This window comes from Erythranthe guttata, chromosome 8 (assembly GCF_056151865.1).
Source record: "Erythranthe guttata isolate IM_541 chromosome 8, IM_541, whole genome shotgun sequence".
Taxonomy (NCBI): Eukaryota; Viridiplantae; Streptophyta; class Magnoliopsida; order Lamiales; family Phrymaceae; genus Erythranthe; species Erythranthe guttata.
The window spans coordinates 3456315-3480346 of NC_142540.1; the positions used below are offsets into that span (position 1 = coordinate 3456315).

Genomic DNA, 24032 nt, shown 5'->3' on the forward strand with positions numbered 1-24032 from the left:
CGGTGGGATACCGCCGCCGTAATTTCTACATCAACCCTTTGTCTTCTGCACGCAGAGCATTGACAATCGATTTAACAAAAATTCAACAGATTCAAAAAGTAGCTAAATGGGAAGATATCAAGGATCACAAAGGGTCTGGCCAACTCGAACCTTGGTTTCTCGCTCCCAGAGCTCCAAAAAATAGAGCAACTAAAGCTCAAGGAAGTCTGATCTGCCATAAAAGTTCGTAAAAAACACTTAGGCAAACGGACTTCCCACATAAAAAACTTGAGGGTCTGATCAACCGCGAAGTACATAAATACGGACTCCCCACTAGGCAATAAAGCCAATGGGTACCGTTTCACCTAGAAAGATAAAGCATAGCTCATTCTTCACAAAAATACGGACTTCCCACTAGGCGTTTAAGCCAAGGGATACCGTCTTCGCTAAAAAGATAAAGTAAAAGCTTATCATTTGCGGGAACCGAGCTTCCCACTAGGCGATATAGCCATGGGATAGCGTCTCACCGAAAAAGATGAAACATAACTCATTCTTTTAAAAAATGGACTTCCCATTAGGCGTTAAAGCCAACGGATACCGTCTTACCTAAAAAGATAAAGTAAAGCTCATTCTTTACGAGAGCCGAACCTCTCAATAGGCAATATAGCCAAGGGATACCGTCTCACCGGAAAAGATAAAGCAAAACTCATTCTTTAGGAAATGCGCGAGTCCGATTAGGCAATAAAGCCAAGGGATATCACCTATTAAGGAAGATAAATTAAGTTCTCGTTCTTGAATAAAAACAGACTCCCAATTCACGAAGTCTCGAAGCATTTTCCAAAACAAATTAGCCATTGGCAATTTTTTTCGAAAAGGATAAAATGCAATTTCGGTATTTTCTCCTAATAGAAAAAAAGGGGGAGATACGTATTCAAGCGACCATTTCTTATTTACTCCCAGGCAGGTCCACGAGGCCGTGGCCCAACCTGGGAGTGGGGGGCTTAATGATGTGTATAGTTGGATTTAGGCCCAAGATGCTCAAATTGGCCCATCTAGAGGAAAAATCCAATTAACACTCTTAATTACATTCAACTTGTCCCACATTGGTTTTTAACAAGAAAACCACATCAAACTACAACTATAAATATGTGTTATCATACACATAACAAGGTAAGCACTATTTAGGCAATTAATTAATATTATTTGCTTATATTGTGATAGTTTTCTGACTTGAGCGTCGGAGGACAATCGCCGGGCCACCCCCGGCGTGTCACCTAGTGTTTTCAACTGTTTTGTAGGTTAACGAGTGGAGCGATCCCTTCGACTACCTCGGACGCATGGCAAGGACTCTCGGCATTCCCAATATTGGGCTTGAAGATTCTCGGACTTAGAAGACCTGTGGGCTTCAAGACCATTGGGCTGACCCATCATTTTTGGAGCAGCATCAATATGCATGGATTAAATAACTGATAATTCACATGTATAACGAGATTACTCTTAATAAAATTCACCACATATAATTAATTCCGAAGGAATCTTTATATACAAAAGAAAGATAGTCGCGGGAAAAACTGCAAAGTTGGTTTTATACAAATTCAGATGCATATCCGACTGCCCTTTTATTTTAATCAATTTTGATTTAATTAATTATTTAATTTGGGAGAACACAACCTTTTTCATGTTGTCACACACTATATTCGACCAATAAATCCCGCACCTTTTCTCTGCACTAATTCCTCCCACAAAACAAGCAAACCAAACGAAGCTTTCATGCCCAACAATGCACTAATTAAATGGGGCCTTCACCAAAATATTTTTTTTTTAAAAAAAAAGTTAAATTAGAAAAACACTCCGTTTATTTGGATAATTACAATTACACCTCTTACCTATGAATCTTCTTATACATCCACATTTCGGGTGTCAAATTTAGTGGAATCTTCTATATTGTGTGGAATATTCTTCAGTTTGTACCCGTTTCATCCCATTCGAACTCCACGTTTTGAAATAAGATGGACATAAGACGAGTCTCTTGGCTTCTAAATATCAGATTGTGGCGCATTGGAAACTGTATTCTTACACACAAAGAGTAAAAATTAGAGAACATTCTACGGAATCTAAAAGATTATGTTCAATTTGACACCATAAGGAAGAACATGTAAAACAATTCATAGTTAAGAAAAGTGGTTCTATTTATCCAAACATGAATGATTTTTTCGTATTTGATCTTACTTCAGCGTGCAACCGTAATTTACCAAAAAAAGAATAATAATAATAATAATAAGAAAAATAAAAATAAAAATGTTGCTGAAAAACCACCAAACTTTTATAAATAAAAATTAACCCTCTTATTTCCGTACCATGACACCAATTGTGTACCTTAACACGTACACCCCCACCCCACCCTCCCACCCACCAATTTCTTTTATAAATTCACACCACCATGTTTCACTTCTTCCTCACGATTAAACCATCACATTATTAAATTCAAATCTAATTCTCCTCACTACACACACACACATATATATATATATACACACACACACACACACACACATAATTTGCTTACTAAGAGTTCGATTATTGGTGCTATTGTTGCACCTCGGATGAGGAGAGTGGGAAGATCAAGTAATATAAGCGGCGGCACCGGAAAATCAACCGATGGAGGGTCAGTATCACGGCGGCGCGCCTATTTCTCACGGCGGAGGATCTCGCCCTTCCCTAGGGTTTCCCCTGGGAACCGCACTTCTGTTGGTGGTGATCTTCAGCCTCAGCGGAATATTCTCCTGCTGCTACCACTGGGACAAGCTCCGCCGCACTTTGTCCCTCGACGCCGCCGCCGATCTCGAAGCCGACGGTGATCTCGGCCCCTCCAAACCTAAAAACCCTCACCTGGTAAATTTTTTTTTTTTTTTTTAAATTCTCACTCGACAAAATTCATTTTCTGTGTTTATAATTTTGAAAAAAATTAATTAATTAATTTTTTATTTTGTTTTTCTCTCAGCATATGAAGAAGGAGGTGAATCAGAGTTTGCCTGTGATAATGCCAGGGGATAACGTACCCAGGTTCATAGCGCTGCCGTGTCCGTGTGAGCCGCCGCGGCTGGACCAAATCGCCGCCGTGGTGCAGAAACCGCCGCCAAAGCCGCCGCGGATCGCCGTGCCCTTGTATTAAAGTTGATTCCCATGTATATAATTTTTTTAGAGTTGAATTAAAATTCCAATCTTCTTATCTATGTTTCATTATTTAATTAAATATAGAATTGAATTGTAATACGGCGGCATTCAATTGGATAATAAATACAATTTCCTTTTATTAATTTTTGTGATTGAATTGAATTCTACTAACATGAACTTATAACTCAATTTAATAGTAATATTTTTATTTATTTATTTATTTTATTATTTTTATTTTTAAGCAAACATAGAGCTGATTTTATACCACTGAAAATGAAATAAGTCAGTACAAAAAATGTGTACCCTTGAAAATTATTATACCATGATATGTGACACAAAGCAAGTGGAGTTTAAATATCTACTTTTTGAATTGTACTGTTTTTCAATTTTAAATATCACAAATTTTATTTCAACTTATTTTGATTTCTTACGTTGTCTTTTCGAATTAAATAGCCACCTACATCATGAACTGAAATAGAGATATTATTATTGCCTATTCTAGCAAAATTGACCACCATCGTCATCGTAATTTAATTTATGAATCCATGTAAATTTGAATAACGTTACAATGTTGCTCACTTATGAATAAACCCTTGGGATTATATAGTCACAAATCTAATCGTAAACTTACTTTACGAAGAATATTAAATTTATTTAGACCCTTTTTTCCCCAAAATAATAAAATTTGAGTAGACTAAATAAATATATAAATATAATAGGAATGATTTTTTTGCGATTGTGGGTGATAGTAAGAGTATTCAACTACTCTAGTATTTAATTAGTAATTTATAATCTTACATATTTTCCTAATTTAATTTGACCCTCAAAATATTATATGTTCTTAAATCATATGAAGCGCACACGATTCAAATTGTAAATCAAAATATTTAAATAATACAAAATCGGAACTGGAATCAAATCGGGTATATATTAAACCGGAACGAATAATGCCGATTTAAATACTAAAATTATACATTTTAAATTATACTATGCTTGCGAGTTGCCACAGTATAGTAATCTATTTTATATTTTTTTATAGTGACTGAATCAAGAAGGTGATTATGATATATTAATAGTCAGATATTGCTATGAAGCGTCACCATTTTCACATACATTTGGAAATATATAGAGAATAAATAAATAAATAAATATCAAAGAAGGAAACAAGACTACAATCGTAATGTACTGTTGGAGTGGTTGTGGGATGACATTATAGATTACGTTAATATATTTGTCTCGTTAATTGAAAATATTCGAATAAAGTTTGCTTGTTAGTGGTAAAAGATTCCGTAATTTGCATTGGATTTGGTGGAACAAACATTAAAAATAATATATTGCGCTCATAATTTTAGGTGGTATTTGTAAAAATTTATTTAAAAATAAAAATTACTAATTGTGATTTAAGTGAATATTAAATATTTATTTCTAATAATCGATACTCGATAGTGTTTGTAAATGTATTGGAAAATTAACTTAAGAGACTGAGGAGCAAAAGATGGAGACTTTGATCATTAAAAAGAAAAAAGATCATACGCTCCTATTTCTCTTTGAAGCATGGATTTTTTTTTAATAATAATAAATAAATTAAATAAATAAATAAAATAGAGACAACTTTGAATACAGTGATGAGTCAGCATCTTATCATGGAAAAAAAGCACTAGAAAATAATGATACATGAGGACTTCGTCTCCACTTTGTTCCCCCTGACCTAATTTCACTATACAAATCATATTTTTCATGAGTGCTTTTGTTGCACTTATTTGTACTGCATCCCTAATCATTTCTGCTCTTTTTTATTCTTATATATATATATATATATATATATATATATATATATATATATATATATATATATATATATATATATATAAAATAAATATGTCACTTTCGCATTTGTCTTTCATGAAACCCTAGTTGGATTTGATCTTTTTTTTGTACCTTCACCAAACATTGGAGAGAATTCTATACATATTTAGCGAGTAAAAGAAAAATTCTTCCTCAAAAGAAAAAAAAAGGATTGGGTGAATATTCTTACCTATTTTAATTAGATGTATCACTACAACAATATCTTAGCTATAAGAAGCAATATGATGATGGATTGCCACATCTGTAACACGAAAACTTCAACTTCTTAACGTATTTGTGTTTCGGACATGTTTTGTGTCCGACACTCGAGAACATCTGACGAACACTTTATGGGTTGTTTTGTAATTTTTAAAAAAGTTGGAAACATGAAATTTTTTTCTTCGTAATTTGAACTTATAAATTCAGGGATGTGGCCGTAATTTACCCTAAAATTAATGGTCCGAATTAGCAAATTAAACCTAAATATGTTCAAAACTCTAGCTCTTGCTATTGTATTAGTGCAAACGTACGGATGATAAGCAGACAACGCAGGCCCCCCTTCCAGATTCGAAATTTAATATTGAGACCCTGTATTCTTACGAAACTTCATAAGGGCCCCATAAGTTTGAATAATCACATGGGAATGGGGACAGAGACAACTTGTAGTGGGTTATTAGGGCATTATCTAATCAACAATTGACCATCATCATAATTATGATTATGATGATCTTGATTTAGATTTATTATATCTAAAGTTTGCTCATACTCTCGTATAATAACTTGTAAATCATACGGGAGATGTAAACCACACTAGACTGATCATATACTGTTGGCAATGGGATTTGAATTTGGACACATTGATACAAGCTCTCTACCATCGATCATTCTTCGAGTTTAATTTATTGTATCGTATTATGAGCACGCATAAAAAATGAGTTACATATGTTCTTTTTTTTCCTATGGAAATTTTGTCTTACAATTAAAAAATTAACAAATGTTTGTTCAATGAATTAAAATACTTAGGAAGTTTTTATTGGAGGATCGATTTGCTTATTAATAATATATTATATAATATTATATATATACACACTTTAATTATACCATTGAACAATGAGAAAAAAAAAAGAAATTAGGTTTCTTTCTATCGATCGGCCCACGAATAGAAAAACAAATGTGGATAGAAATCAATCAATCACACATACTAATTTGTAGTTACTATATATCCATCAATAACTTGGTGGAATTCCTTGTTAAAAGTTAGGTATTACAGCAAAAAAGTATGTTGTACAATATTATCACATAACAAACATTAAAAAAATAGAAGAGTAAAAAAAAGTATTGTATGTTTGCAACTTTTGGAATTATAGATACTACTCCACTCGTTTCTTAATAAATGTCGTTTTTCACATTCGCACGATTATTTCTATGATATACCTGATGAATGTTTCTTTTGGTGGACTTTTACTGTTGTTCTACACACGTTAATATGGATGTGTGCGTGTTTGTGTGTACATGAATGATAAAGATCTACCCAATGTATTTAACCGGATGTAGCATAGTATAAACTTTAAGAAACTCAATAAATCAATAAATATGTCCTCATTTTAGAAAAAATAGATATTGTTAGAATGAAATATCTTTGTTTACTAACTAATCAGAGCGAGTATTGAAAAGTTAATAAGAACATAATTAAGAAATATATATATAATTAATGCCGAATTAGAATTATAAAGTGAAATATAGTATGGAACAAGAAAACTAATTAGGCCAAATTTTGAATTAATATTTTGGATCTATAGTATCCAAAAATTTGATAGTTCTATTATACTAGACACGACTTATTAATAAAATAAAACAATTGGTTGAAAATAATATTTTTATCTAAAAAATAAGTTAAATATCACATTTTAGAAAGTTGTAGTTCAATAATTAATCCACATTTTAAACTAAAATAGAAGTTAGATGCTAAACCGGGTTATTTACACTAGGTGGATTTGAACCGTAAATTTGATTCAATAACTACATACTAAACACACATACACGTTGCTGCGTGTTTGTTTATGTGTAGACTTACGGGTCAAATTCACCCAATATATATATAACTAGGTGTAAGTTGTAACATCTAATTATCCCTTTAATTTTTTCACTAAATAAAACAAAATCTTGTTCAATATAATTGCCATCCCATAAGATGTGGTGGTAATTAAATTACAAGAAAGTAATGTGTTAATTATATTTTCTACCGAAAATATTTTTATTAATTTATTTTGAGTCCCTATTTTTTTGGATTATTTTATAATGTGGGAATCAGTGATAAGATAATGTAATTAATTAAACTATATATATTATATATATATATGGAATCCTAGTAGCTAGTGATGGAGAAATGCAACAGTGGGATTAGGTCAGATTTGCAGAGAAGTCATTTTATTCACAAATTGATCAACTTGATTTATGAGTGGGATTCCTTAATAATAATTATTATTGTTAAGGCTGCTACAGCTTTTGCTAAAAGATTATATTAATATATAACTATGTATATATGTAACTATTTATTTTTTATTTAATTTGTGGCCACTTTTTTGAGCTACTCAAGTTGCCACATTTCGAATATCTTACGACAAATTGTTATTAGCTTTTTCAAAAAAGTTCGAATATATATAATTTATTTTTGAATATGAGTTCAGTGTGACATGACTAACTACAAATACTTGATTTTTTTTTTAAATAAATGAGAAATTAAAAAATATGTTAATGTAGTGGCAGATTTTATAGATTGTTTGGGTGAAATGTTATTTACGGTCACAAAATTGCTATTTGCGGTTTATAACAAAATCCCCAAAACTTTTAAAAAAATTCAAAATCCCCCAAAACTGCAAATAGCAAAAAATAAACAAAAAATTCGAAAATTCGAAATCAAGCGTGAAGAAGGGTTGAGATTCGATTTTTTGATGTAATTTCGACTCTTTTATGTGTAATATGCATTGGGTAGGTCGATTAAGGAACCAATTTCATGTTAAAAAGCCCTACAAATCGATTTGTAGGGTTTTTTTTTCCGCAAAAAAATGTTGGAACGCCCAAGGCGTGTACGAACGCCCGTTGGGCACGTACACGCCTTGGGCGCCCATCTTGGACGTTCAATTAATAAAAATAAAAAATTGCACTGGACGCCCAACTCGGGCGCCCAAATGCAGCTTTTGCTCGCCCAACTTGGGCGTGCACTGCATGAATGGGCGCCCAAGTTGGGCTTTTATGCGTTTTGGGGGGGGGGGGGGTTTGGATTTTTTGGGAAGTTTTGAGGTTTTAGAGGGATGAATGTTTTTTTGGGAGGTTTTGTTTCAAAACCGCAAATAGCAATTTCCTTGTTTGGGCCGTTGGTGATTATAGGCCTGAAATAAACCAGTACTTTTTTAATCAGGGCTTATTTATATGAAAATCAAACATTGGGCCTCCCTTTGTAATAACTCCGTATCAATGTTTGGGCCTTTTAAGGTTTTCGAGCAATTGTTATAATTAGAAGAATTTTTTTTTTTTTTATTATTATTATTACCATTTTTGTCAACGATAGATGCAAGTTCGTTGTCATTGCGTATGAATGAGGCGCAAATTTGTTGTCTACATGTCTGCGACATACACAAGTTTTTTGGTTTTGCTTCTGTCTCACACGCAATTATGAATGTCGTGTATATCTGATGCAGACGCAAAAATAGCCACGTGAAAATGTTGTCTCACTTTGAAATGTACTATGCTCGAAATGCAATAAATTCTTATACAATAATGTTGTCGAGAACTTACCAAAACACGGTTCAAAAGAAAAAAAAGATGCACTAGAGTTAAGTTTTGATTTTTTTTAAATATAATATCCTATATTTATTAAAAGTCGTCCTGTATTTATAAAGTCCCTTAGTATTAAAAAAAAAAAAAGTTGTGCAATTGATCATGGAGTGGGCTTGTGATAACATAGAATAGATAGAAAGAATGTGAACCTATATATATATTATTGTATTATATTTATATTCTTGTTGAAGATATTTTTCTTACTAAGTTCATGAATTTAATTAGTGTTAAAAGTACAACAATGTCACCATCAATTAATAAAAAACATTATATATGATAAACATACAAACACACCCACAATTCCTGGCTATAATATGTTGACAAGTTGACAACTAAACACCAAAGCTTTTAGTTAATTTATGTGTAGACTACTCTACTACAAGAATCTAGCTAATTACTTGTGTTTTCATGTGACTTCGATTTTTTGTTTTTTCGTGTTTTTCCGGGTATTCGTTTTTTCATGTTTTCGAGGTTTTGGGTTTTTAGGTCCGAGTACGTACGGGTTCGGTTTCGATGTGTTTCGGTTTCAGTTGTATCCGAAACATATATGATATATCTCATGCGTAGGAATATTATCTTTCATCAAACATTGAAGATCCACTTTTATTAATTCCTTCTCAAATTAATTAAGATATTTTTCCTTTCTATTTTGCCTAGTGTACACACACACACACACTAACGCACGTATGTACTTACGTCAGTGTCTGGTATAGTTGCAGAATCGCATGTGCGCAAACACGCTTTCAAGCCTTTCTTTCCGACTCGGAAAACATTTTCTATTAATATTAATATTAATATTAATATTTCCCGACCAGAACTCTCTGCCTAAGAAAATAATAATCACATTCTTTGTTCAGAATATATTTTGTTTGTACATGCAATCAGTGGCGGATCCACTATGGTTCTAGGGTGTGCAACTGCACACCCTTGATTTAAAAAAAAAAATATTCGTTATATATTTATCTTTTATAAATGTTTCGATGTATTTCTTTGATGTAATGTTGTTTTAGCTTGAATGGTTAAAGCATTTAAGTAAACCTTTTGGAGGTACAGAGTTCAAAACTCATGTAGCGCATTTTACATGTTTCTTTTTTTTTTGTTTTTGTAATATTTATAAATTTTAAATATTTAAGGCACTATATTTTAAATATACCTTTAAATTCTTATTTTTTATATATATTTATGATACCACTATTTAAATACACATTTTGCTACTAGAAACTATAATTAATTTACAGTTTTTCGAATATTTTCACCAAGTTTATGTCCAAATATTTTCTAAATTATCCTAAAATTTATAAATGATCTTTTTATATTTGAAGTTTTACATATTCCTATTATTTTACGTATATATTATTTATTAAAAAAAAATCAGGGGCGCTGCCCCTGAACCCCGTAAACTTTTAGTCCAATCTCGCACCTCCTTGGTGAAAAACCTGGATTCGCCACTGCATGCAATATTTCTTTTTTGTATTTTAAGAATATTGTTTGACCAATCAAAGACCAATAATATTCGTGTTAAATTAATTATATAGATATATACATATACGTACGTACACACAAAATCATGATCCAGATCTAATTATTATATCACTAAAAGAATTCTAATAGGGCAAACAAAAATAAATAAAGGCACATTATATTCTCATTTAATTTATTTTCCATGCTATAAGCATCTTCCTCCATAACCTGCATTTCTGAACAATGCTTGTTTCACATCCTCGATACTTACAACCGAACGATGCTCCGATACCTAAAAACATAATAAATAAAATAAAATATTATAATTCGACCCCGATTACTAAACAAAAAAAAAATTAACGATGCGGTAAATTTATTTTATTTTAATTTTACCTCACAACAAGAAGCTTGCAGAGAAAAATCACTGAAACAGCTAATAACACATTGTTGAATATCAAGGCCTAATGCATCCATGGTGCTAAGTGTCGAAAACAATAGTCCCGGTTTCGCCGTACAACACACTTCCACCCTCGTGTCTTCGTCTCTCCTTTCCACATCAAACTGCGCCAAATTAAGGAATTACTTTTTTTAAAATTATCAAATATTAAATTTACGGACAATTACGTTTATGTATTCCTAATAAATAATGGAAACATTAATTAATTTAATTTAATTATTACCTTTGGAGGGTTCCTCATGACTTGCATTATTTCGTTGGGCTTTAGCTCTTTCAAATAGGCCCCGTTCAAATTGATCTTGTTCGTATTCTCGTCTACGCCTTGTTCGCGTAGATTTTGAATCTTATCGAGAAGCTCCCTCATGTAATCAATTGTATCCCCAAGTATAGATGTTCTATCCATCTAATTTAATTAATTAATTAGTTAATTAACATACTTAAGATCAGCTAATTATAAAAACTCATTTATAATATCTTGTAATAATAATAATAATAAAAATTATATATATATATATATATATATATATATATATATATATATATATATATATATATATATATATATATATATATATATATATATATATATATATATATATATAATATATTAATTACCTTGCTGATCTTCGGTACAATGGAACGGAGCATGGAGAGACGATCGTTGAGTCGTTTCCTTCGTCTTCTCTCCGCCATTAGATTTTTCGAGGGCTGCCCGTTATTCGGCTTCTTCGATTTGTTGCTCTTTTTCTCGATAATGATATCATGATTTTGAGGAGTGGTACTACCGTCTTCGACACCAGCTTGGAAACCGTAATTATCGATACAAGTATCGAGAAACCGCATTTCTTCGTCTTGGACGAAATTCGTTGTTGCTGCGTAATCTTGCTGAGCTGGCATTGGCGGTAGGTCGGAAAACGAAGAGAAATCGGGCGAAGTTAACGCGTCGAGGAAAGGCTGGAATTCTCCGAAAGAAGAGCAATTAGGGTTGTAGTTATAGTTGTAACTGAACTCCGATATTATCGGGGAAGGATTATTGTAATTTGGTGATGGCAAATGCCAATTATTTTCTAGGGTTTGATCGAAGGGATTACTCAAATTGCTCCAATGATTTGGGAGAAATTGATCATTTGGAAAATTTGTATCTATTTTTGGAGCCATAATTAACTCTTCTATCATAATACTCTGCTGTTCAGTTATCTCCATCTCTCTCTCTCTCTCTCTCTCTAGATCTCTCTCTCTCTCTCTAGAAATGGGAAAAATGGTAGCGAATAGAAGGAGGTAGAGTTGGAGTAATGTATATATATATATAATTATATATATAGGGTGATTAATGATAATTGATAAGGTTTAGTAATTTATAATAATACTTATACACATAATTAATAATTGATAATTATGAATAGTAATTACCTATTTGTAGATAGGGAGTAGGCTTTTTTAAGGTATAGTTTAGTGTATAATGTAACACCTAGAGGGAATATTAATTAGATTATAATTATTACATTATGATGGAGCTGTCCAAAAAAAAAAAAAAAATCTACTTGTGATATATAGGCATTAATTAATTAATATCGAATATTTGGTTCACACAGTTGATGACGTGGACTAGGTGGTAAATAGGCTGGCCCCTATGAATTTGTTTATTATTTATAACCAAAAATATTCAATCAGACAGTACTATTTACAATACTTGAAGTCACGTTGCCCCTTTGACCCAATGGTCTGTCCGAAGCGAAAAAAGGAGTTCATTTATTAATTATTTATATCAAATTAAATTATTTTAAAATAAATAAAAATAAAAATCTGATCTCAAAAAAGACATTTAACTTTATGTCAGTTGATGCCTTTTAATATGTATTTGTTTTTATTTTTATTTTATTTTTATTTTTATATAGCATGAATAACAATGCCAAGAGGTTGTTTAGCGTGGCAACTTGTACCTGTTTTTTGTTTTTTCTTTTGTGATTATTGGCTGCTAAAATTAAATAAAATAAAAAATAAAAAATAAATAATAATTGTTCATAGTTTTGCTCTAATTTTATACTGCTCATTGGGTTAAAGCGATGAATTAATTTATTTTGCATATATTAATGAAATTAATCCGGATCTCAATAGATACCCAGATTGAAGTTTCTCCTGATTCTGACTGCTTGGGAAACTATTATTATTATTATTTTTATTGTTATTTATTGTTCATAAACTTTCGATTTATACATTGTAAAATAAACAAATTATTGAGTAAATTACGTCAAACCCCTAAGGTAAGATTGAATTACGAAAAACCCTCTGATGTTTAAATAATTACAACCACCACCTCAACTATGAATCTTTTTACCCGTCCACCCTTGTGGTGTCAAATTTTGTAGAATCTTTTAGATTATGTGGAACATTCTCCATTTTAATCCATTCGATCTCCACATTTTGAAACACAGATGATCATAAGATGTGTCTCTTGGCTTGTAAATATCATATTGTAGTGCATTAGGAATTACATTTTTTTGCAACGAACGAGTACAAACTAGTGAACATTCTATGTAATCTAGAATATTTTGTTGAATTTGACACCATAAGGTGTACGTATAAGAAGATTCATATTTGAGGGAAGTGGTTGTAATTACCAAACGTGAGAGGTTTATTCGTAATTTGACCTTACCTCAGGGGTAACCGTAATAAACGCTAAATTATTTCACTCAGTGTGCACCCAGACCTAAAACTATGTCCTGAAACTACAGATGAAGAAACCACTTTCGAAACTTGATACATAATTTAGTGAGACAAAAGCAAACAGTCGTTAAATAATTCTTTAAATTAGTAACTTATTTATTTCCTTTTTGTTTAATATAACGAGAAAAGAGACAGAAAATAATTTTTTTTTTTTTTTTTTTTTTTTGTTTCAATTCTAAGTTTTTAGGTGATAATTAAGCTATGGTAGGGGAAACATCCCTATATAAATGAGCATCACGTGAATATTTTGCCTGAGAAAAATAAACATGTGGCTGTAACTCATTGTGCCTCTATTTCAAGCTGTCAATTCTTCAAATGTTGCTAAACTTTTTCCAATAAATTATGTATACATATATATAATTCAATAAACTGTAGTCCAAACTTTCTAATATATTCAGTTTAAATCATTAAAATTTTGGATGTCGTCTAACAAAGTTATGCATCAAGAATCATATTTAAATTTTAGATAAATTAATGTTTATCATCCGACATCCAATTTCAGCGTGATCCAAGTTGGATTAAAAATTAACTCAAAAGTGTACAAATTCTATGTTTCTGATTCTGCAAAATTTGAAGTAAAAAATGATCAAGAAACATTTATAATTGAAACAGTATTATTGAAGATCGAAAAACCAGAAATGGTTAATTGAGTAAGCATCGCCGCGGTTTTTCGATATATATAGTATAGTAATATAATAATCATATTATGTGGTGATAATACAGATCAATTCGGCTAGTCTGAGTCACGTCAATTAGAAGATCTAACACAATTACGACATTTATTATTAGCCAAATATATATGGGCCAATAATATTTTGGATGCATGAAGCATAATCATTTTCAAGGTTTTTAATCAAGTGTCATTTTCTGCTCTTTCTTTCTAATTTTGCGCCAATGGTCTAAAAATAATTTATTTGTAGGGCTCATCATATTGTCTATAATACCAAATTCATTGCACCCTCTCTCCTAACTATGATTTTTTTTTTTTTTTTATAATAATTTTCTCATATAATTGTGCAATGTGTGGTGTGTTATAAATCAAACTCTAGTATTTTAGTGAATAAATCGAACTTAAGGGTAATTTCGTAAGTTATACGCCCGTCAAATATGAGAAGAGAGTAATTTAGTTATGGCTCGATATTAAAGTCGTTTTTGGCTAAACTTATTTTAAACAACTATACATCTGACAAGTTGTTTTTTAAGAGCTGATAATTAGTTGTTACGTCTTATTTCAGAATTAGTTTGTAATGTTTTTGAATAATGACCTTACTTTTATCCACTATAAGATTTAAATAAAAACGATGTAGTAAATATACTTTTTTTAAAAGATCTTAAAAGCTCTCCATCAACTTATTTTTTTAAGTTTCGAGATCTTTTTTAAAAATTATCGAACACCTTGAAAGAACTTATAAATCGATTTATTAAAAGATCATATAAACGCTCTATCTCATACTTAATCATAGTATATATATTATACATATATGGTTATTTAAAAAATCTATATGTGAAAATAATTAATCGGTAGGCCACTAAGTATAGCATGCATATATACCATATGAAATGGAATATTCCTAAGTCGTCATCGAAATGTACAAGCAATAATGCACGATGTTTCATCGTAATAGTGATGCAGACAAAACAAACCCTAAATAAATAAATAAAAATAAAAAATAAAAAAGAAAAAAGAAAAAAAGAAACCGAGGACGGAGGAGAGAGCAGCCCACAATATTGTGAGGGGCAAAAATTAAAACCGGTTTCGCAGTGGCTCTTTCTGGAAATTCAGAAAAATTTCTGGTAGGTCCCTGTCTGGATTTTGTTTGCCAATCAAGGACAAAATATGCCTGATTACCAATCCTTAAGATTTTTTATATGGCGTCTCCAAAAAGTGATCTGCATGATAACACAAAAACGACACCGTACGTCACTGTTGCTTGGTTGCATGCATGTGTTTTTGTGTACCTTTTTTTTTTTTTTTTTTTTTAATTTTCTTCTTCATCTACATTATACGTACACCATATGTGTGGAAGTGGAAGGAACAATATTAACTAGTGGATTATATTAATTATTTTTTATTAGGTTCAATGAACTTTGATTAGAAGCAAAATGAAATTAGAGTATTAGTTTATCAAGTCTTTAAATAATTAATCAATCTGAGCATCAGTGAAGTCAAGATTTTAAGTCTATGAAGATCGAATGAATTAAAAAATTCCGACGAGGTTGTAAATATAGAGTTTTGAGTTGGGGGACCATGACCCCCATAGTCCTATGCTGACTCGACTACTGAATCTGAGATCATTATTACAAAATATAATTGGAAGTATGAACCGGTTACATTGAAAGCATAATTGAGATTAATCTACAAATATATGTAATAAAAAAAATTGAAACTTATTAAATCTACGTTTTATGTTTTTTTGCCTTGTCATGTTGAAAAGATAACTCGTGAATCGTGATAATTAAATATGTTTGGCTTAATTAATTAATTTATTTATTCTAACACACATATATGTGTGTGTGTGTGTGTGACAGTGGTACACGTACAGTGTTGTTTTGGTGTTGAGAAAGAGATGAGAATATTTCCATTTTGTGATTGGAAGTCGGGTCAGAATATAGAAACAGGTTGTTGCTTTCTTTTATGGGTCTAATCATCTACAGCTCTGGTACACCTTAATCAGGAGATTCCAATTACTTTTTTTTTTTTTTTTTTTTTTATTACAAATTTTGCTATTTTACAGATAATATATTTTGGTTTTTTAAATTGTATTCCATGTAATAGCTGAGAGGCCTGTAAGTTTTTTTTTTAATTTTAATTAAATAATATATAAATTATGGGGTATTAATGTATTATGTCCCAAATATAATTATTAAATTGAAGCTTTAAACTAAATCACAAATTAATTGAGTAGGCTAATTAAATTGGATTAACATTAAAATATTGTATTAAAAAATTAAGTGAGAGAGTGAGAGAGTGAGCTATTCAGTCCCACTGGTTGAAAAAATTAAGGGGTGATCTCTAAGCTTTCTTGGCGAGGTGCATTTTGAAGTGATACTTATTTTACTTATCAGCAGCATTGTCAACCTCACATGTTCTTTATGAATGATGCTGTGCAATTCCACCGTCACGTTTAATTTCGCAACTCCTCCCTCCCACTTCTTGATTCCTCGCATGAGCACTACATGCGTCACATAACAGTCGTGAAGGAATTGGAGTTTGATTCCGACGAGAACCCTATGACGCTCATGTCAACTCTGTGTAATAGTAGAATTCAGAGAGTTCAAAATATCGCTCGAGAGTTATGAATTTCGTAATGTTGATTGCGAGATTTTCGAGTATTTATAGGAAAAAATATATTCTCATGAACCTCAGCCTCTTAACTTTGGCCAACTTGGACCTAAATTTTTTGATTGTGGCAAACTTGGGCCTCAACCGTTTTGGGCTTAAACCAATTTAGGCTTGTATTATATTGTAGCCAACCCACAAAGTTTTGTTCATCAAGCTTTCATAGTACAGATCTTCGACATGCAGTTATGAAGATAAAATTGTGGTTTGATTGGATATTTCCAACAAGTCCACTTCATTAATATTTAGGATGTAACAAATCTGCAGCCCACTCTCATTATCCTATAAACCAAACTAGGGATGTTTCTCGGTTCGGTATTATGGCAAATCTAAAATTGGAACAGCTAATTCAGTTCGGTATTCGGTTTTTTTTATTCAAAAATTCAGTAATACGGTATTACCAAATACCAAAGTTTGTTATTATATTTTTCTAAATTCCATTTTATTCATATATTAATATTTATATTACAACACATTGTTTTTAATATAAACTTTGGTAATTCGGCAATTACTGAATGAACTGAACCATTTATTTTGGTTCGATAAACAGCTTGATAATGTGGCATGTTCGATGACCGAATAAATACCACTAACTAGTCCACCCTCAAATTATCTCTCGTTTCATCATATTTGTTTAAATTTTATACATAATATCGTAAATACCTTAGTAGTCCCTATATTTTATACCAGCATCATTACTTACTCAGTCCTCATCTTCTCTCAGATCTCTTTTGTTGAGTGCTCAAAATCTAATCAAACTATACCATTCAAAATCATTTGTTAAAAGTTTGGTTTGTTGACTCGAACTCAATCTAAAAATATGTTCAATCCGTGTTCGGTTTGATTAAAACTTATTTGTGTAATCAAACAAACACAACTTTGAAATTAAACTCCATAATTTTTTTTTAACGTGGTTTCACCTCGACTGAGTTTATACTTCTACTCCCATTTAATTTTATCCTCTTGCCAACTTGATTTCAACAAGCATTTCTTCTCCATTATTGATCTCATTCAAATACTTTAATAAAAAAATTCAAAAAAAATAATAAAGTTATCTTGTATTGCATTGATTGGAGCAAATGACAATCAACCAGCCAACCACCACAAGGGGCAAAACCGTCCAATTAAATATATATTCCCCAAAAGTCGTTACAACACTTTCTACACACATTTTTATCCAAAAGAAAAAAAGAAAAGAAAAAAAAAATGTCTATCCAATCAACACACTTCTTCTTCTTCTTCTTCTTCATTCTACAGTTTCTCCAGCTGATCACTACTTTCTGCCATTGTTACACACCAATCCAGAAGCCAGTAGAATACCCATGCCTTCCACCGCACAACTCATACCCCTTCTGCAACACTTCTCTCCCCTTCAAAACCAGAGCCCAATCCCTAATCACCCTCCTCGAGCTCGACGAGAAGATCCAGCAGCTCTCCAACAACGCCTCCGCCGTACCCAGGCTCGGTATTCCGCCGTACGAGTGGTGGTCGGAGTCCCTCCACGGAATCTCCTACAATGGCCCCGGCGTCTCCTTCAACGGGACAATCGAATCCGCCACGGGCTTCCCACAGGTCATCGTCACCGCCGCCGCCTTCAACCGCAGCCTGTGGTCGGCGGTTGCTGCCGCCGTCGCGGTTGAGGCCGTGGCGATGCGGGGCGCCGGCCAGGCCGGATTGACGTACTGGGCGCCGAATATTAATATTTTCAGGGACCCCAGGTGGGGCAGAGGGCAGGAGACGCCGGGGGAGGATCCTATGGTTACGTCTGATTATTCCGTGGCCTACGTCAGAGCTTTTCAGGGGCAAAATCGTCCGGTGGAGGACACATATGGGCGGCGGAGGAGAGTGTTGAGTGACGATGATGGTGATAGATTAATGCTGTCTGCTTGCTGCAAGCATTTTACTGCTTACGATTTGGAGAAATGGGGGCAGTTTACCAGATACAATTTCAACGCCATTGTAAGTTTCTTCTTTTTTCCTTGATTCATTTGGTACTTATCTATGATTGGATTGGATTGGATTCGATTGGATTGGATTGGATTAGCAGTGTCTAGTATGTGATAATCATATATTTGTGATTTATGATTATGCAATCCTTATATTGGATAGAGGTAAGTTACGAAAAAACCTCTTCATGTTTGGGTAATTACAACTGCGTTTTAACTATCATTTTAACTATGAATCTTCTTATACGTCCATATATTTACATTGCCGAATTTAGTAGAATCTTTTAGATTATGTGGAATATTCTCTAGTTTGTACCCGTTTTGTCCCATTCGAGTTCCACATTTTGAAACAAGATGATCATAAAATGTGTCTTTTAGCTTGTAAATATCAGATTATGGTGCATTAGAAACTGCATTTTAGCACAATACAAGTGCAAACTAAAGAACATTTCACGGAATCTAGAAGATTATGTTGAATTTGACACCATAAGAGTGAGACGTGTAGGAAGATTCATAATTGAGGATTTTGTTGTAATTACCTAATTAAGATAGGTTTTTTTGTAATTTGACCTTACCTCATGGGAGGGCCCGTAATATACCCCGTCGAAATTTCTTCATAGGATTGTGTAATTGTAGAAGTTGGGGTTGTATATGCTTGATTTAATTCTGGGCCCAAAACATTTGATACATCTTGATCTTGACTCTATTGTTGTGTATCAAGTCCATCCTTATTCCCCAAAGCCATGCCCCACTGTTAGAATCGTACATATTTTACACGCATCCACATGTACACGTACGTATTTTTTCGTGTTAGCATTACAGTCCATACGTGTTTTAATGATGTTGTATTAACATTGTCTTGAGTCAGCACGTATAGTAATTATATTACGTCGATCCATTCCATATACAAAAACAAATTCAAAAACGAAAAATGAAGAAATTCTAGTGGTCTCTATTATTAGGTCACAGATCGAGATATGGCTGACACGTACCAAGTACCGTTCAAAAGTTGCATCCAACAGGGCAATGCCAGCTGTTTGATGTGCTCTTACAATGCCGTTAACGGAATACCGGCATGCGCCAACCACGACCTCTTACAGAAAGCTCGAAACGAATGGAATTTCAAAGGGTGAATTTTCTTTTCTTTTTTCTCTCTTCATATATATGCTTTTCTAATGAGAGCAAAAAAAAAAAAAAAAAAAGAAAAAAGAAATTCCGATGCAAAAAGACTTAAAATGTGTGTGTCGAAAAACAGATACATCACCTCTGACTGCGATGCCGTGGCTACCATTTACGAAGATCAAAAGTATACAAAAACTCCCGAGGATGCTGTTGCAGCTGCTCTAAAAGCAGGTTTTAAAAGCGCTTCGGTTCATTAGATAAAATTCGCCTTTTTTTTGTTTTTTTTTAAGTTTCAACTGTTTTTGGCAGGAACGGACATAACCTGCGGAACATATATGTCCCTTCACATGATGTCTGCATTTAAACAGGACAAAGTGTCGGAGGAAGATATCGATCGAGCCCTACTTAATCTTTTCACCGTTCAGCTCCGTCTTGGACTTTTCGACGGAGAACTCGCAAGAAATCGGTTTGCAGAAACAGGACCTCAAGATGTATGCAATTCCGAACACAGAAAATTGGCTCTCGAAGCAGCGCAACAGGGTATTGTTCTTCTGAAAAACGAGAAGAAACTCCTCCCCTTGGATAAACACTTCGTCTCTTCACTAGCTGTTATTGGTCCAATGGCTAATTCGACCAATCTCGGTGGTACCTATGTAGGTTCGTGTTCGTTTCAAAATATTGTCTAAGCTGAAATTTTTCTTCGGATATTGCGAGCTTATATAATATTCATTTCATTTTTTTTTACTTAGGTGTTCCGTGCAACCCAATAAGCATTCTTGAAGGGCTTAAAGAATACGTAAACACTGTCTATCATGCTGTTGGCTGCCAAGATGTGTCTTGCAATTGGAAAGCTAATTTTGCAGAAGCGGTTTCGGTTGCTGAAAAGGCCGATTACGTGATTTTTGTGGCGGGTTTGGATTTATCTCAAGAAACGGAGGATCTTGACCGAAATACCCTCCTCTTACCGGGGTATCAGATGGAGCTCGTTCTTTCTGTTGCGGCAGTGTGTAAGAAGCCGTTGATATTAGTTCTTACCGGTGGTGGGCCCGTTGATGTGTCATTTGCTGTGGGGGACCCACGTGTCGGCGGGGTTTTCTGGATCGGTTATCCTGGAGAAACCGGTGGGACCGCACTTTCGGAAATCATTTTTGGACAGTATAATCCAGGTTTGTGTGCTAATTCTTGATTTCAAATTCCTACATTTTTTTTGAGATTCAATCTCATACATTTTATAGCGTTTATTATCGAATTGCTGAAAAACTCCCCGTATTACAAATATTAGCAAAAATCCCTCTAAATGATGCATTTTGCTTGGTAGTTGCGTATAAAATTGAATCGTAGGGAGGTTTGCTAATATTTTTAACACGAGGAGTTTTTCAACAATTAAAATAATCACAGGGTGATTAATGTAATTAACCACCCATACTTCACACAAATTATTTTAGCACAATCTTGATTTTTGGGGAAATAATTAATAGGAGGAAGACTACCCGTAACTTGGTACCCCGAATCATTCACGAGCGTGCCGATGACCGACATGAACATGCGGGCCGACCCGTCTCGTAACTATCCGGGTCGGACCTACCGGTTCTACACGGGTGATCAAATATACGGGTTTGGATACGGGCTGAGCTACACAAGCTTCACTTACAAACTTTTATCAGCACCGAGAAGATTGAGTTTATGTGGGCCCACGTCAAAGGCAGCTAGACAACGGAAGCACATGCTTTACCAGACAGGAAAAGACAACCTCGATTATGTCTACGTCGATGAGGTGGCGCGTTATTGCGGCTCGTTGAGGTTTGAGGTGGAGATTTCGCTGACCAACAATGGAGATATGGATGGAGATGAAGTTGTGCTTTTGTTTGCGAAGGCTTCGAAAAGAATCGAGGGTTCTCCTGAAAGGGAGCTGATCGGATTTGAGCGTGTGCATGTAAAATCGGGCGGAAGTGGTCAAACTAGGTTTAAGGTTGACCCGTGCGAACAGTTTAGCACCGTTGATGTGAGCGGGGAGAGAATATTGCTGATCGGGGATCACATTTTAATGTCGGAAAATATAGAGCACGTTGTCTCGATTGAGATGATATGATTCGCAAACCTTTCGGCGGCTTCTTTTTCTCGTTTTTTTTTTTTTTCGGTTTTATTTTACCGAATGAAGCTGTAATGCTTGTGTTCTTGAAAAAAAAAATGATGGTGAAGAGCAAGCAATAATCTTTTCAGTGTGTGGACAAAATTATTGCAGATGGGAAATTACAACAGAATAACACACACACATACACACACACACACACACACACAACCGTGTGGGTGTGTGTTTGGGTGTGATGATACATAAGACATTTGAATGGATGACGTGGAAAAAAGCATGGTGGTGAACACATGCATGTTTGTTGTTAATTAATAATAGAGTGTGGTTGTGGTGTGTAGATTCTTGAATAATGTAAGCAAGAGAATGTATGTATGTACATGCATGTGTATTATTGATGATGAAACCAACGCGGGAAACTCTCGTACTCTGCACACATGTGCAATACCAGCTCATACTACAACACCACCAATCTCTACCTTTATTGCAAGGGTAAATTACGACCACAATTGTCAAATTACAAAAAAGTCCCTCATGTTTTGATAATTACAGCTACTCTCTCAACTATATACACGTCCCCTTTTATGGTGTCAAATTCAACATAATCTTCTAGATTTCGTGGAATGTTCTCTAGTTTGTACTCATTTTGCACGAAAATGGAGTTTCTGATGCACCATAATTTGATACATACAAGCCAAAAAACTCATCTTGATTCAAAATGGGATAAAGCGGGTACAAAATTGAGAATATTTCATATAATCTAGAGGATTCCACTAAATATGATACCGCAAGGGTGAATGTGTAAGAAGATTTATCATTGATGTGTGGTTATAATTATCCAATCACAAGGGATTTTTTCGTAATTTGACCATACATCAGGGGTGGTCGTAATTTACCCTTATTGTAATTATTTGGGTTAAATATACTTACCACCTTAAAGTATAGGGGTTGTAACATTTAACCCCTTAATGTATCAAATGTAACAATTACTCCTCCATTAATAAATTCAAGGGCAAAATTCATTTTACACTCGTCAATTATGGACTTTGTCGCATACACACCCCCTCTATTACGAAACGTATCAAATACCACCTACATATAAAACGAATTTATTTTTTTATTTTTTTTATTTCTCTAGTCATTTATAGTGTGGTTGGTCTTACTTTTAAGAAAATCCTTTTTCCTGTCGCATTATTTGTAGCCATATAGGGGTTGAAACTAGAAACTAGACCAAACAGGGTAGTATGTAAGTACCATTTGAAGTATGCTAGGCAACGTTTGGAACCGTTTTTATTTTGTTTTCATTGTTTCCCCAAAACAAAATGGGATTTATTACATTTTTCAAATCATTTTCTCAAAACAATTTCAAAAGTTTCTCTCTCCTTCAGACATGATGTGACTGCTACAGTAAAAAATGTCTTCACTAAAAAACAAATAAACATCACTTCACCTTTCAATTTTTTTCATCAAAAATACCTTTCTCTAACACCTTTAAATATGATTTGATTGCTACAGTGTATTTTGTCTCCTTCCAAAATACAAACAAACATTACTTTCATTCTCAAATTATTCCCCCAAAACATATTTCCTCAAAATGAAATCAAAATAAAATCCAAAACACTTCCAAACATTGCCCTATATTTTAGTATTTTGCCAAAGAATCTAACTAAGATTGTCTAGTGATTAAATTGTATACTGGGTCCTTCAAAACATTATAAAAAAATAAAAAAAAATTAATATAATGGGGGTGTCCTAATCAGAATATTTTTTGAAATACCATCAATCCAAATTCAATCTCATCGAAACAAAATATAAATGGGCCCCACACGTGGGGCCCATTTTCACCACTCCGAAAAAACCGTGCAATTGAAGCGATCACAACCACTCAATCTCACCCCAAAATGTGGACCCCACTTCATCAATGGTGCTAATTACCGGTCCTACAGCCTCTTTGAGCAACCAAGAACCAGGCTATCATAATTTCAAATCCATAAAAAACGCGCTTTTTATACATTATCCATAAATTCCTATTGAAAAAGGGTAAATGCCGCAAAATCGCCG

The 24032-nt window shown here is 33.4% G+C and overlaps 3 protein-coding genes across 3 annotated transcripts; 2 read left to right on the forward strand and 1 right to left on the reverse strand.

The window, feature by feature from the left end:
* Positions 1 to 2433: 2433 nt before the first annotated feature.
* LOC105964293 (hydroxyproline-rich glycoprotein family protein) lies at positions 2434 to 3296 on the forward strand. Its single transcript, XM_012988820.2, has 2 exons — positions 2434 to 2871; positions 2981 to 3296. The coding sequence occupies exons 1-2, from the start codon at positions 2638 to 2640 to the stop codon at positions 3149 to 3151; spliced, it is 405 nt and encodes a 134-aa protein (XP_012844274.2). The 5' UTR covers positions 2434 to 2637; the 3' UTR covers positions 3152 to 3296.
* A 6990-nt stretch (positions 3297 to 10286) lies between these two features.
* On the reverse strand, positions 10287 to 12045 carry BHLH093 (beta HLH protein 93). The gene is made up of 4 exons (XM_013001144.2): positions 11369 to 12045; positions 10977 to 11156; positions 10690 to 10857; positions 10287 to 10588 (listed from the first exon to the last, which is right to left on the reverse strand). The coding sequence occupies exons 1-4, from the start codon at positions 11954 to 11956 to the stop codon at positions 10502 to 10504; spliced, it is 1023 nt and encodes a 340-aa protein (XP_012856598.2). The 5' UTR covers positions 11957 to 12045; the 3' UTR covers positions 10287 to 10501.
* Positions 12046 to 17769: 5724 nt separating this feature from the next.
* On the forward strand, positions 17770 to 22311 carry LOC105973863 (Glycosyl hydrolase family protein). Its single transcript, XM_012998911.2, has 6 exons — positions 17770 to 18776; positions 19726 to 19892; positions 20019 to 20116; positions 20195 to 20542; positions 20635 to 21051; positions 21364 to 22311. The coding sequence occupies exons 1-6, from the start codon at positions 18024 to 18026 to the stop codon at positions 21972 to 21974; spliced, it is 2394 nt and encodes a 797-aa protein (XP_012854365.2). The 5' UTR covers positions 17770 to 18023; the 3' UTR covers positions 21975 to 22311.
* Positions 22312 to 24032: the final 1721 nt, after the last annotated feature.